The sequence below is a fragment of the Monodelphis domestica genome, chromosome 7, assembly GCF_027887165.1.
Source record: "Monodelphis domestica isolate mMonDom1 chromosome 7, mMonDom1.pri, whole genome shotgun sequence".
Taxonomy (NCBI): Eukaryota; Metazoa; Chordata; class Mammalia; order Didelphimorphia; family Didelphidae; genus Monodelphis; species Monodelphis domestica.
This window is the reverse complement of record NC_077233.1, coordinates 278,722,144-278,738,395: the sequence shown is the minus strand read 5'-3', so window position 1 is coordinate 278,738,395 and position 16,252 is coordinate 278,722,144. Positions and strand designations below refer to the sequence as shown.

The following is a 16,252-nucleotide window of genomic DNA, read 5'->3' as shown; positions in this document are numbered from 1 at the left end:
AAAAACCTTTGACAAAATACAACACTCATTCCTATTGAAAACACTGGAAAGTATAGGAATAGAAGGGTCTTTCCTAAAAATAATATTAAACAGTATATCTAAAACCATTAGCCAACATCACCTGCAATGGGAATAAAATAGAAACCTTCCCAATAAGATCAGGAGTGAAACAAGGATGCCCATTATCACCTCTATTATTTAACATTGTACTAGAAACACTAGCTGTAACAATTAGAGAAGAAAAGTAAATTTGAATGTATTAAAATAGGCAAAGAGGAGACCAAGCTATCACTCTTTGCAGATGATATGATGGTCTACTTAAAGAGTCCTAGAGAATCAACCAAAAAGCTAGTGGAAATAATCAACTTTAGCAAAGTTGCAGGATACAAAATAAACCCACATAAGTCATCAGCATTTCTATATATCTCCAACACATCTCGGCAGCAGGAATTAGAGAAATTCCGTTTGAAATCACCCTAGACAATATAAAATACTTTGGAATCTATCTGCTGAGACAAACATAGGAACTATATGAACACAACTACAAAACACTCCACACAACTAAAACTAGATCTGAGCAATTGGAAAAACATTAATTGCTCATGGGTAGGACAAGCTAACATAATAAAAATGACCATCCTACCCAAACTTATCTATTTATTTAGTGCCATACCCATTGAACTTCCAAAAAACTTTTTTACTGAATTATAAAAAAACAAAGTTCATTTGGAAGAACAAAAGATCACGGATGTCCAAGGAAATAATGGAAAAAAATGCAAAGGAAGGAAGACTTGCAGTCCAAGATCTCAAACTATACTATAAAGCAGTGGTCATCAAAACAATTTGGTACTGGCTAAGAGAAAGGAGGATCAGTGGAATAGACTTGGGGTAAGTGACCTCAGCAAGACAGTCTATGATAAGCCCAATTATCCCAGCTTTTGGGACAAAAATCCACTATTTGATAAAAACTGCTGGGAAAATTGGAAGACAGTAAGAGATTAGGCTTGGATCAACACCTCACATCCTACACCAAGATAGAATGGGTGAATGACTTGAACATAAAGAAGGGAAACTATAAATTATGTGAATACGGAATAGTATACATGTCAGACCTTTGCAAAGGGAAAGATATTAAAACCAAGCCAGACTTAGAGTCACAAAATGTAAATAATTTTGATTACATCAAATTAAAAAGTTTTTGTAGAAAAAAAAAAGTTTTTGTACAAACAAAACCAATGTAACCAAAATTAGAAGGGAAATAACAAACTGGGAAATAATCTTCATCACAAAAACCTCTGACAAAGGTCTAATTACTCAAATTTACAAAGAGCTAAATCAATTGTACAAAAAATCAAGCCATTCTCCAATTGACAAATGGGCAAGGGACATGAGTAGGCAATTTTCAGTCAAATCAAAACCATTAATAAGCACATGAAAAAGTGTTCTAAGTCTCTTATAATCAGAGAGATGCAAATCAAAACAACTCTGAGGTACCACCTCATACCTAGTAGATTGGCTAACATGACAGCAATGGAAAGTAATGAGTGCTAGAGGGGATGTGGCAAAGTTGGGACATTAATGCATTGCTGGTTGATTTGTGAATTGATCCAACCATTTTGGAGGGCAATTTGGCACTATGCCCAAAGGGCGCTAAAAGACTGCCCTTTGATCCAGCCATAGCACTGCTGGGTTTGTACCCCAAAGAGATAATAAGGAAAAAGACATGTACAAGAATATTTGTAGCTACACTCTGTGGTGGCCAAAAATTGGAAAACGAGGGGATGCCCTTCAATTGGGGAACGGCTGAACAAATTGTGGTATATGTTGGTGATGGAATACTATTGTGCTCAAAGGAATGATAAAGTGGAGGCATTCCATGTGAGCTGGAACAACCTCCAGGAAGTGATGCAGAGAGAAAGGAGCAGAACCAGGAGAATATTGTATACAGAGACTGATACACTGTGGTACAGTCGAATGTAATGGACTTCTCCATTTTTCCCTCATTTTCCACTACCAGTTCCTTCATTCTAGGCGGTTTACCTTTCCAAAATGGACTGAGGCCCCATAACTTATGATTCAGATAATAATATGTACTCACTAATTGTTCAAATTGATACTAAACACATGGAGATGTTCCTGGGGAATTGGTAAATTCCCAATGTCATCATTAATTTGTTTTGTGACCTTAGGGAAGTTCCTGAGTCTATGGTGGCTCCCTCCCACTCTCCCCCTCCACTACCCCCCTCCCCCATCTGTGAAACATTCCTCTAAATAAAGCATTTTTGTAGTTTTAAGTGCCTAAATAAGAAGATTCTAGAAATACATGGTTATTTTAATGGGAAATTTGAATAGGCTTTTGTGATTTGTTTGTGGGGGAAATAGCTTTATTCTGCTTTTTGATCTATTCTACCTTCTTTTTCCCTTGTTTGAATTAGGGCTGTCGATCACTTGCAGCAGGACATCCTGGGTACATTAGCCATGACAAAGAAACCTCAATAAAATATGTTAGTCACCAGCACCCAAATCATCCACAACTCTTCAGTATTGTTCGCCAGGCCTGTGTTCGAAGCCTGAGTTGTGAGGTAAGACAATTTTGACTGAAAAGGTAAATTTATTGAGGAATTTCATTCCTACTCCAAGTAATGATGCATCTTTATTATAGCAGTTGTTATGTCCTGTTGTATTTATGGATTGGGGAAAGACAAAGAAAGATCACCTAAGAATTTTTGAGTTACAGGGAAGCAAAGCGACATTAACAGCTTTAAGCATATAGTAAAATCTTGGTTATGTAGAAGTAAGTCATTATGGATAATTTAAATTTTCAGATTACTAATATTTTGTCCCACTTAAATATCCAAGAAAGATTTCTTAAAGAATATTGAACAAAATTTAACTTCTTAATGATTCAAAGTCATAATTATAGGTATTAATTTTAGAACTATGTTGCCTTCAGGTGCTATTGAAGGGTATGGTTTTTTGTCCGTACTCTTGTGTTAGGTTTTAAAAAATATTTATTTTGTCTTCTTTCTTCTTTTCAACTGTTAGTGTGTCACCTGTAGTAGTCTGTTTGCTTTCTTCTCCACTTTACCCCTTTGCCATTCTGATTAATCATTTCTAATCTGTTATAGGATGAAAAAACACTCTCAGGGGCTTTAGAAGTATGTGTAAAGTAAAACTAGACTGAGTAAAATCTTGAGAGGCTTTCTTAAGAGTAAAGTACATGAACTTTCTGGCATCTCTCTTGGTTAGTTGTCAGCCTTTTTTGCTTTACTCCCAAAGATAGCCAAGATTTCTCAGTTTCCAGATTTGGTGTAATTTGCATTAGCATACAGATAACCAGTGTCTCAAGCTGAAAAAATAAGTAATGGCAGACCTATTTAGTGGCTGAAAAGAAAATGTGAAGGTTTGTTAGAATGGTCTTCAGTCTTGTCACCCATCCAGATGAATTTGTTTTTTGTTTGTTTGTTTGTTTTTCCCATCGTTCCTTCCCATGGCTTGATTTAGTCAGCTTATGAGAAGATGAAAGGCTATCGTTTACTTTTTCATTTTATACCACATTTATACTGCATTTTATATATTCTTAAAGCAAGAAGAAGACTGATTGACTCAAGCAAGTTGTCATCTCTCTCAGGTGTGTCCTGGTCGTGAAGGCCCCATTTTCTTTGGGGATGAACAACATGGTTTTGTGTTCAGCCACACTTTTTTTATAAAAGACAGCCTGGCCCGGGGTTTCCAGCGCTGGTATAGCATCATTGCCATCATGATGGACCGCATTTATCTCATCAACTCCTGGCCCTTCCTACTAGAGAAGATTCGAGGAATCATTGATGAACTTCAAGGCAAAGCCCTGAAGGTGGGTTAGAGAGATTAGAATGCCTGCTGCTTGGCTTGGGAAAGGCTGTATATCATGCGCTGCACAACCAAAACCTAAAGGAAGCAGGGTGTGGGTTGCCTGTTTGTGCACTTAAGTCAAAACACTAATACTAACAGTGATGTTTAGGAGACATTAAAAATGTTTCTTGCTTTCTCAGATTAAGGTTATTTGTATTATATCTAAAAGAATGTGTCAGTTCTCAGTCTAGCTTCAAGGGAACTTGTAATTTGTTTCTGTTCCCTTTTGGGGAAACTAAGTAGCATTCTCTCTTTTCTTGGCTTCTACATCTGTCAAGTATTTGTATGTAATCACTACGGTAAGTCCTACATGGGCAACACAGAAGATATTCAATCAGCCAGTCTACAAACATTTGTTAAACATCTTCTGTGTCAGTCCAGTGCTGCGAGGCAGAAGTTAAACAGTTCCTCTCCTCTAGGAGATTAATTTGTATCAAGGGAGACAGCATGCTCATATACAAGGATATACAGAATCCATAATGACTCTGATGGGAAGACTTTGGCAACTGGGGGACAAGGAAGGCCTTCTATAGAAGTGGCATTTGAACTGAGTCTTAAAAGAAACCAGGTATTCTAACAGTAGAGGTAAGAAGGGAGGCTCTTTTATGATGAACATTCTCTGGAGATCGTATTAACTTATAATTATTTATTAGATAGTAAAGCTTGGAATTAGAAAGAGAGAGGCCATAACTAGCTAATCTAAAGTTGCTTGTCTCCATTTGTTAGCCAAAAGCACCCATACCAGGAAAAATCTCTAGACCAAGAGAGCCAGCCAAGAGCCAAAAAGCAAGAAAGCCCTTCTTGCTTCCTCAATCCTCTTTTTTATGAAGCCATTGATGATGTCACTCCTTTTGGGTCTCCCTGTTTGGACAGACTTGACCTCAGTCCCAATCAGAGGCCAGTCTTGCTGACACCAAGACTCCCCGGGGACCAGAGACAAGCACCTTCCAGGACACTAGGGAACACAAGGCCTTTGCCGTTCTCCCATAATACACATGTATGTCCAGTCCAAGGGTGGGGTTTGCGCTGACCAAAATGGGTTTTCAGTGCTTTCATCTTTTAAAATAAAGGTAAAATTCGCACTAATTTCCCACAATTTCATGCTTGAGGGAGGGCTAATAAAGTCACAGAGCCAGGAAATAGAATGTCATATATTAGGAATAACAAAAAATTGGATGAACTGTAGAATGTATAGTAGAGAGTAAATGTGTAATAAGACTGGAAATCTAGGAAAGGGCCAAGTTGCAAGTAACTTTTGATGCCAAATTGATATTTGATCATAGCGATAATAGACTGCTGGAGTGTATGGGGTGGTCTGGGAGGACCAGCACCCCTTTTCAGGACTGCTCTAAAGTCTAGGCTTTAGTGTCTACCTTTCACCTGACTCTCATTCATGACTCCAAGAAGCTGCATCTAATAAAACCATATTGGCAAACATCGTCATAAATCATTTTAAAACCAGGTTGGATGTCTGCTCCAAGCCTGTGAACACTTCCTTGCCAGAATGGGGGGATGAGAGTTTGTTCTGGCTCTGCAGGTGGCTGAAGTAGACACCATGGAGCCCTTAGAGAGCTGGTCAGACATCAAAGACACCAAGGCCATCCGCTGCATCCTGGGCCAGTTGTCCTGTCACTGGACTTTAATGACTCTGGAAGAGAGAGTGAGGTGGATGATTCTGTGCAACTTTACCTCACTTAAATCCAGTTTGTGTGCAAATCAAGCTCTCACTCCATGATGCCATTCATCGCCTTCAAAGCAAAAGATGAACAACAGTATTAGTGAGCTACTGGAGTTTATTGTTCCAGGTTGGGGCACTGAGGTGGCGCAGCAGACAAAGTGCTAGGCCTGGGATCAGGAAGATTCATCTGAGTTCAGCCTGGACAAGTTGCTTAATTCTGTTTGTGTCCGTTTCCTCATCTGCAAATGAACTGGAGGTGGAAATGGCAAACTCTCTTTGGCACGAAAACCCCAAAATGGAGCTGGAAGAGTTAGACGTGATTGAACAACAACAACAACAAAACACCATCTTGAACTTTAGGAAAATCATTTTAGCAGCTCTGTGGAAGATGGATTGGAGTGGGGAAAGATGTGAGGCAGGAACACCATTACAATAGTCTAAGCAAGAGGTTGTACAGGCCTGAATTAGAACTAGCTAATTAGCTGTGTGAACAGAGAGAGTATATACTTGAGAGATATTGTAGAGAAATAACCAGGTTTAGCAACTGAATAGGTGGAATGAGTGAAAGTGAGGAAGATGCCAAGATCGTGGAAGTCGGTGGTTGAGAAATGAAGATGGTGGTAACCCCAACAGAAACAAGAATGTTTGGAAGAGATTTTGGTTTGGGGGTACCTTTCTGTTGGAGTTCTGTTTTGGACATGTTGAGTTTGAGATGCCTGTGGGACAGCAGGTCCGAGTGCACAATAAGCGCCTGCTGAGGCAGGTAGGTTTGGAGCTCAGGAGAGAGACTAGGCCTGCAGAGACAGATCTCATGGCCATCTCTCCATGAATGATCATTGAATGCATGAAAACTGATGAGGTCACCAACTACGTATGGGGACAAAGAGAAGAGGGCCCAAGACAGAGCTTTAGGATAAATCCACAGTGAGTATAACATGGATGATGATTCCATAAAGGTGACTGAGGAATAGGAAGAAGTCTTGAAAACTCAGAAAAAGAGAACATCTGGGAGGAGATGATGATCAACAGTGGGGTCTTTCTCCAGAGGGGTCATGAAAGGTGAGGATTGAGAAAAGCCATCAGATTTGTCCATTAACAGATCAGTTGGTAACTTTGGAGAGAGCTGTTTCTGTTGAATGTTTATGTGAGAAACCAATTTGCAGAGGCATTGCATATAGATGGCTATTTCAAAGAAGGTTATCATAGAAGAGGAAAAAGAGATATAAGATAAGGGGCAGCGAGGTAGCACAGTGATCACCAGGCTTGGAGTGAGGAGGACCTGGGTTCAAATGTTACCATAGATACTCACTAATGTATGACCCTGGATAAATCACTTAATTCCACTTGCCTACCCTTTGCCCTTGTAAGTCTTAGAAGTTGCTACCAAGATAAACTTAAGTGTTTGGGGCAGGAGGAAGAGATATAGGACAAGAGAGAGGTTTTTTCCCCATTTATTATCTTTTCCTTTTATAACACTTAAAATATTTCCCACTGTAGTCTTTCCCCAGCCTCATCCCATATCCTTTATGGTAAAGAATGGAAGAAGAAGAAAGGAAAAGTTCCACAAAATTAACTAACTTGCTGAAAAAGTTTGTTGTTGAATGCAGTATTTCTACCCCAAACCTTGCAAAGAAGTACAAGGGAGTCTTCTGATTTTTCTCCTTTGGGGCCAAGCTTGGTCATTATAATTTTATAGCAATAAATTTGGGTTATTTTATTGTTCTTTCCATTTTGTTCAGTTATTTTTTAGTTGTGTCCAGCTCTTCATGATCCCATTTGGGGTTTTCTTGGCAAAGATTCTGGAGTGCCATTCTTTGCCTTTCCTTCTCCAGCTCATTTTTCAATGAGGAAATTGAGCCAAACAGGGCTAAGTAATTTGCCCAAGGTCACACAGCTAAATGAGTATCTGAGGCCAGATTTAAACTCAGAAGATAAGTCTTCCTTACTCTAGGCCCTGAACTCCATCCACTTTATTGTATTCCAAGTTCTACTTCCTGACAACAGTTCATGCAAGTCTTTCTATGTTTAATGGTACTCATCACATTTATTATTTATTACAGCACAATAAAATTCTATTTCTGTGTTAGTTTTGTCTTTCATTTTTTGATAATGACACTCTTTTTAATCTATGCCTACCAATGAAGTCTCTAAGTTGAAGGCTATGGACATTTTCTTTGCCAAATTCAAAATTGCTTTCCACAGTGATTGGACCAATTCACAACTCCACCAACAATGCAATAGAATGCCTATCTTTCCACACCCTTTCCAAAGTTAACTGTTTGTATATTTTGGAACACAGTTTACTGTAGAGAAACCTCAGGATTGTTTTGATAAAAATTTCTTGGTGAAGCTTTTTTTGTTCTTACTTTTAAGGATGAAAGACAGTTGTGCATGTTTATTGGCTTCAGGGAAGAAACCATTAGATAGAGAGGCATCGAAGATTAGAGAGAAAGTGGGGATGGTATTAGACACAATCTGTTGGAGAAAACAGGATGGGACAGGATCAAAGTTGCAGAATAATACACATCAGAAAAAAATAGAGGACAATTAAATGCTGAACTGTGGTACTAACTATACAATAGGTATTCAGATAGGGAGATAATATTCTAACCCAAGTCAGTCAGAGAAGTCGTAATAGAATAAATGAGATTTGAATTGGGCCAACTGGCCGAAGAGCAGGGTTTTTTGAATTGGTAAACAGAATTTTTGTGTCCTTAGGTGTTTGAGGCAGAACAGTATGGCTGTCCACAACGTGCCCAGCGGATGAACACAGCTTTTACTCCGTTTTTACACCAGAGGAATGGCAATGCAGCCCGTTCTCTCACATCATTGACAAGTGACGAAAATTTGTGGGCATGTCTGCATACATCCTTTGCTTGGTAATGATCCTTTGATGACAAGGTCTTACTGCTTCCATTAAAGTAATGAGACTGTTAGTAATCTTTGTATTATGTCAGTATCCATCATGAAATTTGGTTTCAGTAATGTGTTAGGGAATGTGGTGAATCTCAAATGGGTGGCTCATTGCTTATTTGACACTGGCTGAATTTTGTAACACATGTTAAATTGAGCACCATAAAAACACTAGCTAAATAGGGTTAATTGGTAGAAATTCATCTTTTTCCTTTTTTAACAGGCTCCTGAAAGCTTGTGGCAGTAGACTGACGGAAAAACTCCTAGAGGGAGCACCCACTGAGGACACATTGGTTCAGATGGAAAAACTTGCTGGTAGGACTGTGATTAAGAGAGGTCTCTTTTTAGGTGGCCTGTCCATCTTACTGTGACATGCAGTATGTCCGTCTGTGGAAAGTATTGAGTGAAAAGAACTCTTCTTCTTTTTGTCTAAGCACTTAACCTTTGTAGGTAGGCCTCCTACTCTCTTGCTGATTAAAGAATTAAATGTTTGAAATTTCAACCTAAGTGTTTGGAAACTCAGACAGGTCTTCTGTTGGTGATTATTTGATTCTTGGTGGAATAGATTGTGTCTGAAGTAAATGAATCTGATCTAGTTGAATCCAGGTGCAGTAAAATTGACTGGAAGGGAGAAAAGTTTAAGAAATTATTAGTAAATAGTAAAGAACTTGGAATAAATGAAATTAGAAGTAGAGTATTGGGAAGCAAGAGAGGGACCACTGGTAACAGTGCAAAAAAGGGAACAGTGTCAAAGAAAAAATTTTTAATGTACAGGACCGAAAGAAGTTCATAAGGAATCAACAATAAGTAAAATATCTTTGAAACTAACATGTTGAATAATAGAGTCAGAATTTTACAGTTGTTTCATCTTTGTTTATGGAAATATTCATATTTGATAAGTTCATAGTTTTTTGAAAATTTTAAAATAAGAAATTAAGAGCTATTGAATTTATCATCACAGCTCAGTCTTTTAGTCTTCTTTGTTTGAGAGTCTACTGCTAATAGTGACCAATACCTCAAACTTCCTTAGAGAGATTTCAGGTCTTATGTAGGTGGTTTATAGTTGTATGTTGTAACTTGTAGACCATTCTTCACTAACCATCTTTTGCTATAATAGGATGGAAGTGAAATATGCTTAAAAGGAAATTCCCATGTCAAATGATCAACAAATTGGTAGACTAGATATTTTCTCTGTTATCTACTTATTCTCAAAAACTCTCCAAAAAAAGCTAATTATGCTCCAGATGTAGAACAATCATAGCCAAATCCACAGGACCAAAAAAAAAGAACCTGGCATGGTGAATTAACTTTGGGTAACTATAATCCTTTACCTACTTGTTACCCCTTTCACCAAGCTTCTATCAGAGAAGAACAAATTGATATAAACCAATCCCTAAGAGTATCACAGGCTGTCAGCTAGTAATCTATCCAGCACAGATGCCACCTCCAAGAGTTAAGCTATAGAAGAACTCTAGGAATGGAGAAAGCACTTATAGTACAGGGATTGTTAGTTACGTGTTTGTCACAGTGTGCTCTACACATGTTCCTCCATACCATTGTGTTCTGAATTTGAGCCCATTATTCCCATAGACTGATTTTCCATTGTTAAAAAGATAATTCAGTCTACTGAGCTAATTGTGATAAAGCAGTAACCATCAAAAACATTTGGTACTGGTTAGAAATGGAACAAACTAGATAGGGAAGAATTGGGAGGAAACGAATTCAATAATCTAGTGTTAGTAAATTGGAAGATTGGATCATAAAAAGATAAACATATTGTATAGTTGGTGGAATTGTGAATTGGTCCAAACCATTGTGGAAAGCAATTTTGAATTAAGCTAAGAAAGTAAAGAAAATATCCATGGCCTTTGACCCAGACACTATACTTTTTTATTAAGGGATATCAGTGACAAAAAGATTCTCCATGCATGGAAATATTTATTATAGCAGCTCTTTTTGTGGTAGCTGAAAGAATTGCAAACAAAGTTAGAAGCTCATCAGTTGGGAAAAAGATAAACCTGTCATAGCATAGCACATGAATATAATGGAATATTAATGTGCTTTAAGAAATAATGACTGATGAGGACAGAAAAGCATGGAAAGATTTCTATAAACTGATTCAGAGTGAAGTAAGCAGAAACAGGAAAAGAATATACACATCAGTTAGAACAATGGGAATAAAAAGAACAGAAAACAGCAATAAAACAACTGTAACTGCATGCCACAAAATGATGATGAAAATTGTCCCCAGAGAAAAGATGAGAAAGCCCCTTTGTACTTTGCAAAGATATGGAACTTTGTCAAAATATTTTGGATACATTGGTTCATTTTGCTGAACTTTGTCCTTCCTCTTTTTCAGAAATCCTTTGTTGTAAAGAGTAGCTCTCTGGGCTAGTTAGAGGAAGAATATAGTGGGAAATAGAGGGTGAAAGGTCAAAAAATTATTTTAAAAAATGTTCTTAGTAGCTTAATCTATCTGCTGTTCACCTGCCATGTAGGTTTGAAAGGAAACACTTACAATTTGTGTTTATTTTAATCTGTTGTCACAATATGAAATGAATTGCTGAGGCTTTTTTTTTTTTTTGCCCCATATGGATTGTTTGTCTTGCAGACCTAGAGGAAGAATCGGAGAGCTGGGACAACTCTGAAGGTGAAGAGGAAGAGAGAACTCTTTCCATGGCTGAAGCCACAGATGGGAGGGAGTTGGCCAAATGCTCCACCAAGCCCTCTTTACTCTCTGACTGTGGCAGCTGGCTGCCCCGAAAGCTGTCCGTCTTCAAGTCTCTCCGACACATGAGGCAGGTGGGCAGAAGAGAGCTGTGATTCAAAATACAGGGAAAATGTATGTCCAGGAAGAGTCATTTCTCCGCCATGTACATCCAGCACTGTTTCCTTATGACCCCTCCTTTTCTTTTCTTTCCTTTTTTAAAAACCCTTACCTTTTGTCTTAATACCAATTTTAAGACAGAGCAGTAAGGGCTAGGCAATTGGGATTAAATGATTTGTCCAGGGTCACATAGCTAGGAAGTGTCTTAAGGCCACATTTGAACCCAGATCTTCCCAACTCCTGGCCTAATGTTCTATTCACTGAACCACCCAGCTTGGTGCATTAAGAGGCTGAGTGACTTGCGCAGTCACACATTCAATAGGTGTCAGGCAGGATTTGAACCCAGCTCTTCTTGGCTTCAATGCCAGCTCTATTCATTATAGCACTGATTCTCAGGGGCAGTTAGCAAACTGTCTAATGTTTCAGAGTAACTGGGGGCTTTCTATACAAATAACGGATAGGTATAATTGCTTTAAGGATCACAGTCTTTTATATATATAATGACATCTGGTTGTCACAATAATCTGTGGCAGGTACTTGATGTGGGGCAGCTGGGGGTGCCGTGGCTACAGCACTAGCCTGGAGTCAGAAAGATTTCAAATCTGGCTTCGGACACCGATTAGCCATGTGACCTCGAGTAAGTCACTTCATCCTGTTTGCCTCCGTTTCCTAGTCTGTACAATGAACTGGAGAAGGAAACGGTAACCGTTCTAGTGTCTTTGCCCAAAAGCCCCACGTGGGCTTACAAAGAGACAGGTGGACTGAAAAGTGACTGGCCAGCAGCCCGAGGCCAGGCGTGGGGTCGAGGCCCAGGTCTCTGCATTCTGGTGCCTTTCCTGCGGCGGCGCGCGCCTAGACTCGTTACTGCCCCAAGTGGTAAAGACACACCTTTATCGGAGATGGCGAGCATGCTGGGGACCGAGTCTGGCCTTCTGGCTTCTGTTCCCGGCTCTGCTGCCAACCAGCTGGGAGACTTGGGGTGGGTAAAGAAGCAGCAATTTTGTTCACTTTCTGTAAAGAAGTGAATGGGGCTGGATTGCCGACATCCCGTAGCCCGTAAAGCCCGGCGGTGGCCTGTGGTTGCTTATAAGGGAGCTTTCTGCAAGGGGGAAGCGGGTGGGGGTGGTCATAGGGTGGACTTGGGAACTAATAGGCTGTAAGAGAGCAGCTCTTTTTTTTTATTTTGAGCTTCCGAGATGACTGGTAGGTCGGACCGAAACCTTTTTTTGTGTTTTGGTCAGGGTTTGGGGAAAGTTTTGTAGCCCCTCATTCGTGTCTGTGTGAATGTGTGTGTGTGCACACAGAATGCTACTGTCTGGTGATTCCTCGGAAGCTTCTTATCTGGGGATATTCAGAGTGTAACAAAGTGGTTGGTTCCATAAGCAGTAGGCAAACACATTCCGTTTTGTTTTTTTAAACCTTTAAATACTGAGTTTTGGTTTCTAGACTGAAGAGTGGTAAGGATGGGGGGGGGGAGGGGGATCACACAGCTAGGAAGTATCTGAGACCAAATTTGAACCCAGGACAAACATTTTCTTTATATGTTATTTCACTCAATCCTCATGCCTGTAAATAGAATAAATAGCTTATCTCCATTTTACAGAAAGGTACAATGTCTTATCCAAGATGAGATGGCAAGTAGAAGAGCCTCATTCACCTTCTAGCTCCTGGTTACTTCTTCCCATTGGAATGTTACTGGATCGGACTTAATAAGGAAGGGGAAAAGATTTTAGAATCACTTAGTCAGCATTATATTTTCTTCTTTAGGTCTTAGGTGCACCTTCTTTTCGTATGTTGGCATGGCATGTGCTAATGGGAAACCAGGTCATCTGGAAAGGGCAAGATGTGGATCTTGTTCAATCGGCTTTTGATGTTCTTCGGGTAAGACCTTCTCTGAATTACTTTTGTCCCTCTTTATTTAATCCCTTGCATATTTTTCATTTTAATAACAAATTTCCATATAAGTTTTCTAAAGTTATATGATCATATTATCTCCTTCCCTCTTTCCCTCCCCTCTCCTAGAGCTGACAAGTGATTCAATTTGGGTTATATGCGTATTATCACTCAAAAAGTACCTTGCATATTTTTCAGGAAAATTTAGGTCTATTATTTATTTAATTCTTACTTTATGTCTTAGTAACAACTCCTTTTTTTTTTTTTAAACCCTCACCTTCCATCTTGGAATCAATACTGTGTCTTGGTTCCAAGGCAAAAGATTGGTAAGGACTAGGCAGTGGGGGTTAAGTGCCTTGCCCAGGGTCACACAGTTAGGAAGTGTCTGAGGCCAGATTTGAACCCAGGACCTCGCATCTCTAGGCCTGGCTCAATCCACCAAGCTACCCAGCTGCCCCCAGTAACAATTCTTAAGACAGAAGAGCAAGGGATAGGTATATGGGGTTCAGTGACTTGCTTTGGATCACACAGCTAAGAAGTGTCTGAGGCCAGATTTGAACCTAAATCTTCCTGACTCCAGGCCTGGCACTGGTACCTAATGACCCCTTTATAGGTCTGTTATTCAAAAAAGACTTAAGGATTCACATAGAATACAAGAAAACATCCTTAAAAAGACTTCAATCTAGTCCATCTAAGTGTTATTTAAATCAGTGGACACAAAAATAGTGCATTCTATATGCATGTCACAGTATTATAAGAGTACTAAAAAATCTTAGAATGACATAGTACCTGCTTTCAAAGAACTGACAGTTTAATCAGGAAATGGAAGAGTAACTTAAATATGTAGACTTAAATACCTAAAATTAGATAACCCAAGACTATAAATGCATAAGAGCTTTTTGCTGAATTGAATTGTTATGATTAAATGCTAAGTGAATGGGGGCTGGAGCCTTCTGGAAAAACTTCACAAAGGAGAAGGGACCCTGGATCTGAAAGTATGTATACGGTTTGGCTAACAGAAAATGTGAAGGGCAGTCCAGAGTTCTGCTCTTCTGTTCATCATCACTGTTTGTTTCATCTTTAGACCATGCTGCCTGTAGGTTGTGTCCGAATCATCCCCTATAGTAGTCAGTATGAGGAGGCATATCGGTGTAACTTTCTTGGACTCAGTCCTCATGTGCAAATACCATCTTACATACAGACCTCTGGTAAGTTTCTGTCATTAGACCATGGAGACATACTCCTTTATCTCATTTATGGAACTTGCATGTTTACTTCGAGATTCTAGAAGTTGACTTCTGGGTCTTCATCATAGAATGAAGGGTGGGTGTTTTATCAGCTAAGCTTCTCTTCTTCAAAAATGGTTTTCTGACATTTTGCAATTCAGATTCTCTTCCTTCTTCCCTCTCTCCCTTTTACTCTCTGAGGCAGTAAATAGTCTGATATCGCTTAGATATAGTCTATAATTAGGTTTCTAGATATAGTACTGTCATGCAATATACATTTTTATATTCTTTGTACTGTAAAAAAAAAAAGACATCACACATGATTTTAAAAAAAACTCTCAAAGGGAATAAAGTGAAAAATAGCATACCTTAATCTATAATCCAATTCCATCAGTCTGTCTTTGGCCATGAATAACATTTTCTCTGTGAGGTTATCTTGGGATCCTGTTTTGCAGATAATAGGTTAGACTCGTGGTGGCAAACCTATGGCATGTGTGCCAAAGATGACACACAGAGACCTCTCTGTGGGTACACATGCTGTACTTGGTAGAGTTAGTTACTAGAAAGGCAGAAAGACTAGGGCAGAGCCACTTCCCCTTCATGCCCGAGCAGAGCACTCAGGCCATTCCCCTCACTTTTCTCCTCCTGTCTGGGATAAGGCAGCAGGAGGAGGTGGTGGGCACTGCAAACAATCTCGAAAAGATTTGCCATCACTGGTTTAGACCTTCACAAATCATTTTCATACAATATTTCCATTACTGTATACACTGTTCTATTTCTGATCACTTCAGTTTACATCAGTTCATATAAATCTAAGGTTTTTTGAACTCATCCTGTTTGCCATTTCTTATAGCACAGTTAGTTTTCCATTACAACCATATTCAATAGCTTGTTTAGCCATTCCCTAATTGATGAACACTCCCTCAATTCCTAGTTCTTTGCCACTATAAAAAGAACTGCTAAAAATACTTTTGTACAAGTAGGTCTTTTCCCCCTATCTTTGATCTCTTTGGGATACAGACCCAGTGGTGGTATTGCTAGGTCAAAGGGTATACATAATTTTATGGCCCTTTGGGCATGCTTCCATTTTACTCTCCAGAATGGTTGTAGTGTACCTTCTTAATATATAAAGCTACCACAGTCCCAACTTCTTTTTTTTTTAATAATCCTTTTCCTTTCAAATAAAATCATCTCAAGCAATAGGCCAGTCATGGGTTTATAACATTGCATTCTAGTGATACATAAGAGATCAGATTTGATTCTCAGGCTCTCTAGTTCCTCTTGATGTTGCCAAATTTTGTATGTTTTTGGATAAAAATTTTAGACTATGGGGTTTCACTACTTTCTTGGGTTTTCTCTTCTGAATTTCTAGGGGTCTCAGATATTATTCCTTCTTTCTAGCTACCTTCTTTATTAAAGTATATCTTGGGGAAATACAGGAGAATTTCCCCCCTTTTTTATTCCTTTTAGTTTAAAATCCTTTTGACTAGATTTGTAAGACACCTGGCCAGTGGAGCCCATGTGCTGTTACTATATATGCAGTACAAAGAGTGAGTAGAAGGCACCTAGGACATTGCATAGACCTCCCTCCCTCCCAAGTATGTTATGGGAAGACATGGACAAGAGTCATACAGAGTAAGAGTAGGATGACAGGAATAAGCTGCAGATTTTGGTGGGATGGGAGGAAGGAAGGGGGAGTATCTCCATCAGTAGTAGCAGAGATGCCTTGAAATATTAGTATGACTTACAGAGCACTTTCCTCAAAATAACTCTGTGGGACAGAAGGTACAAGCACTGCTAGTCACATTTTACTGATGAGGAAAC

General features: G+C 39.1%; 1 protein-coding gene and 1 long non-coding RNA gene across 5 annotated transcripts in view; one reads left to right on the top strand and one right to left on the bottom strand.

Annotated features, from left to right (window-relative positions):
* Positions 1-16,252, top strand: part of FLCN (folliculin) — a 40,259-nt gene that overhangs the window by 17,261 nt on the left and 6,746 nt on the right. For all 4 annotated transcript variants that reach the window (XM_056804471.1, XM_016423921.2, XM_001362097.4 and 1 more), the window contains 7 exons: positions 2,436-2,582; positions 3,632-3,853; positions 8,288-8,448; positions 8,706-8,797; positions 11,094-11,284; positions 13,077-13,190; positions 14,287-14,410. In XM_056804471.1, the coding sequence (XP_056660449.1) occupies positions 2,436-2,582; positions 3,632-3,853; positions 8,288-8,448; positions 8,706-8,797; positions 11,094-11,284; positions 13,077-13,190; positions 14,287-14,410 (1,051 nt within the window). The remainder of the gene's footprint in view (positions 1-2,435; positions 2,583-3,631; positions 3,854-8,287; positions 8,449-8,705; positions 8,798-11,093; positions 11,285-13,076; positions 13,191-14,286; positions 14,411-16,252) is intronic.
* LOC130455429 (uncharacterized) overlaps positions 8,205-16,252 on the bottom strand; it is a 29,035-nt gene continuing 20,987 nt past the window's right edge. The window contains exon 2 of the long non-coding RNA XR_008913390.1: positions 8,205-9,103. This is a non-coding gene — a long non-coding RNA (uncharacterized LOC130455429). The remainder of the gene's footprint in view (positions 9,104-16,252) is intronic.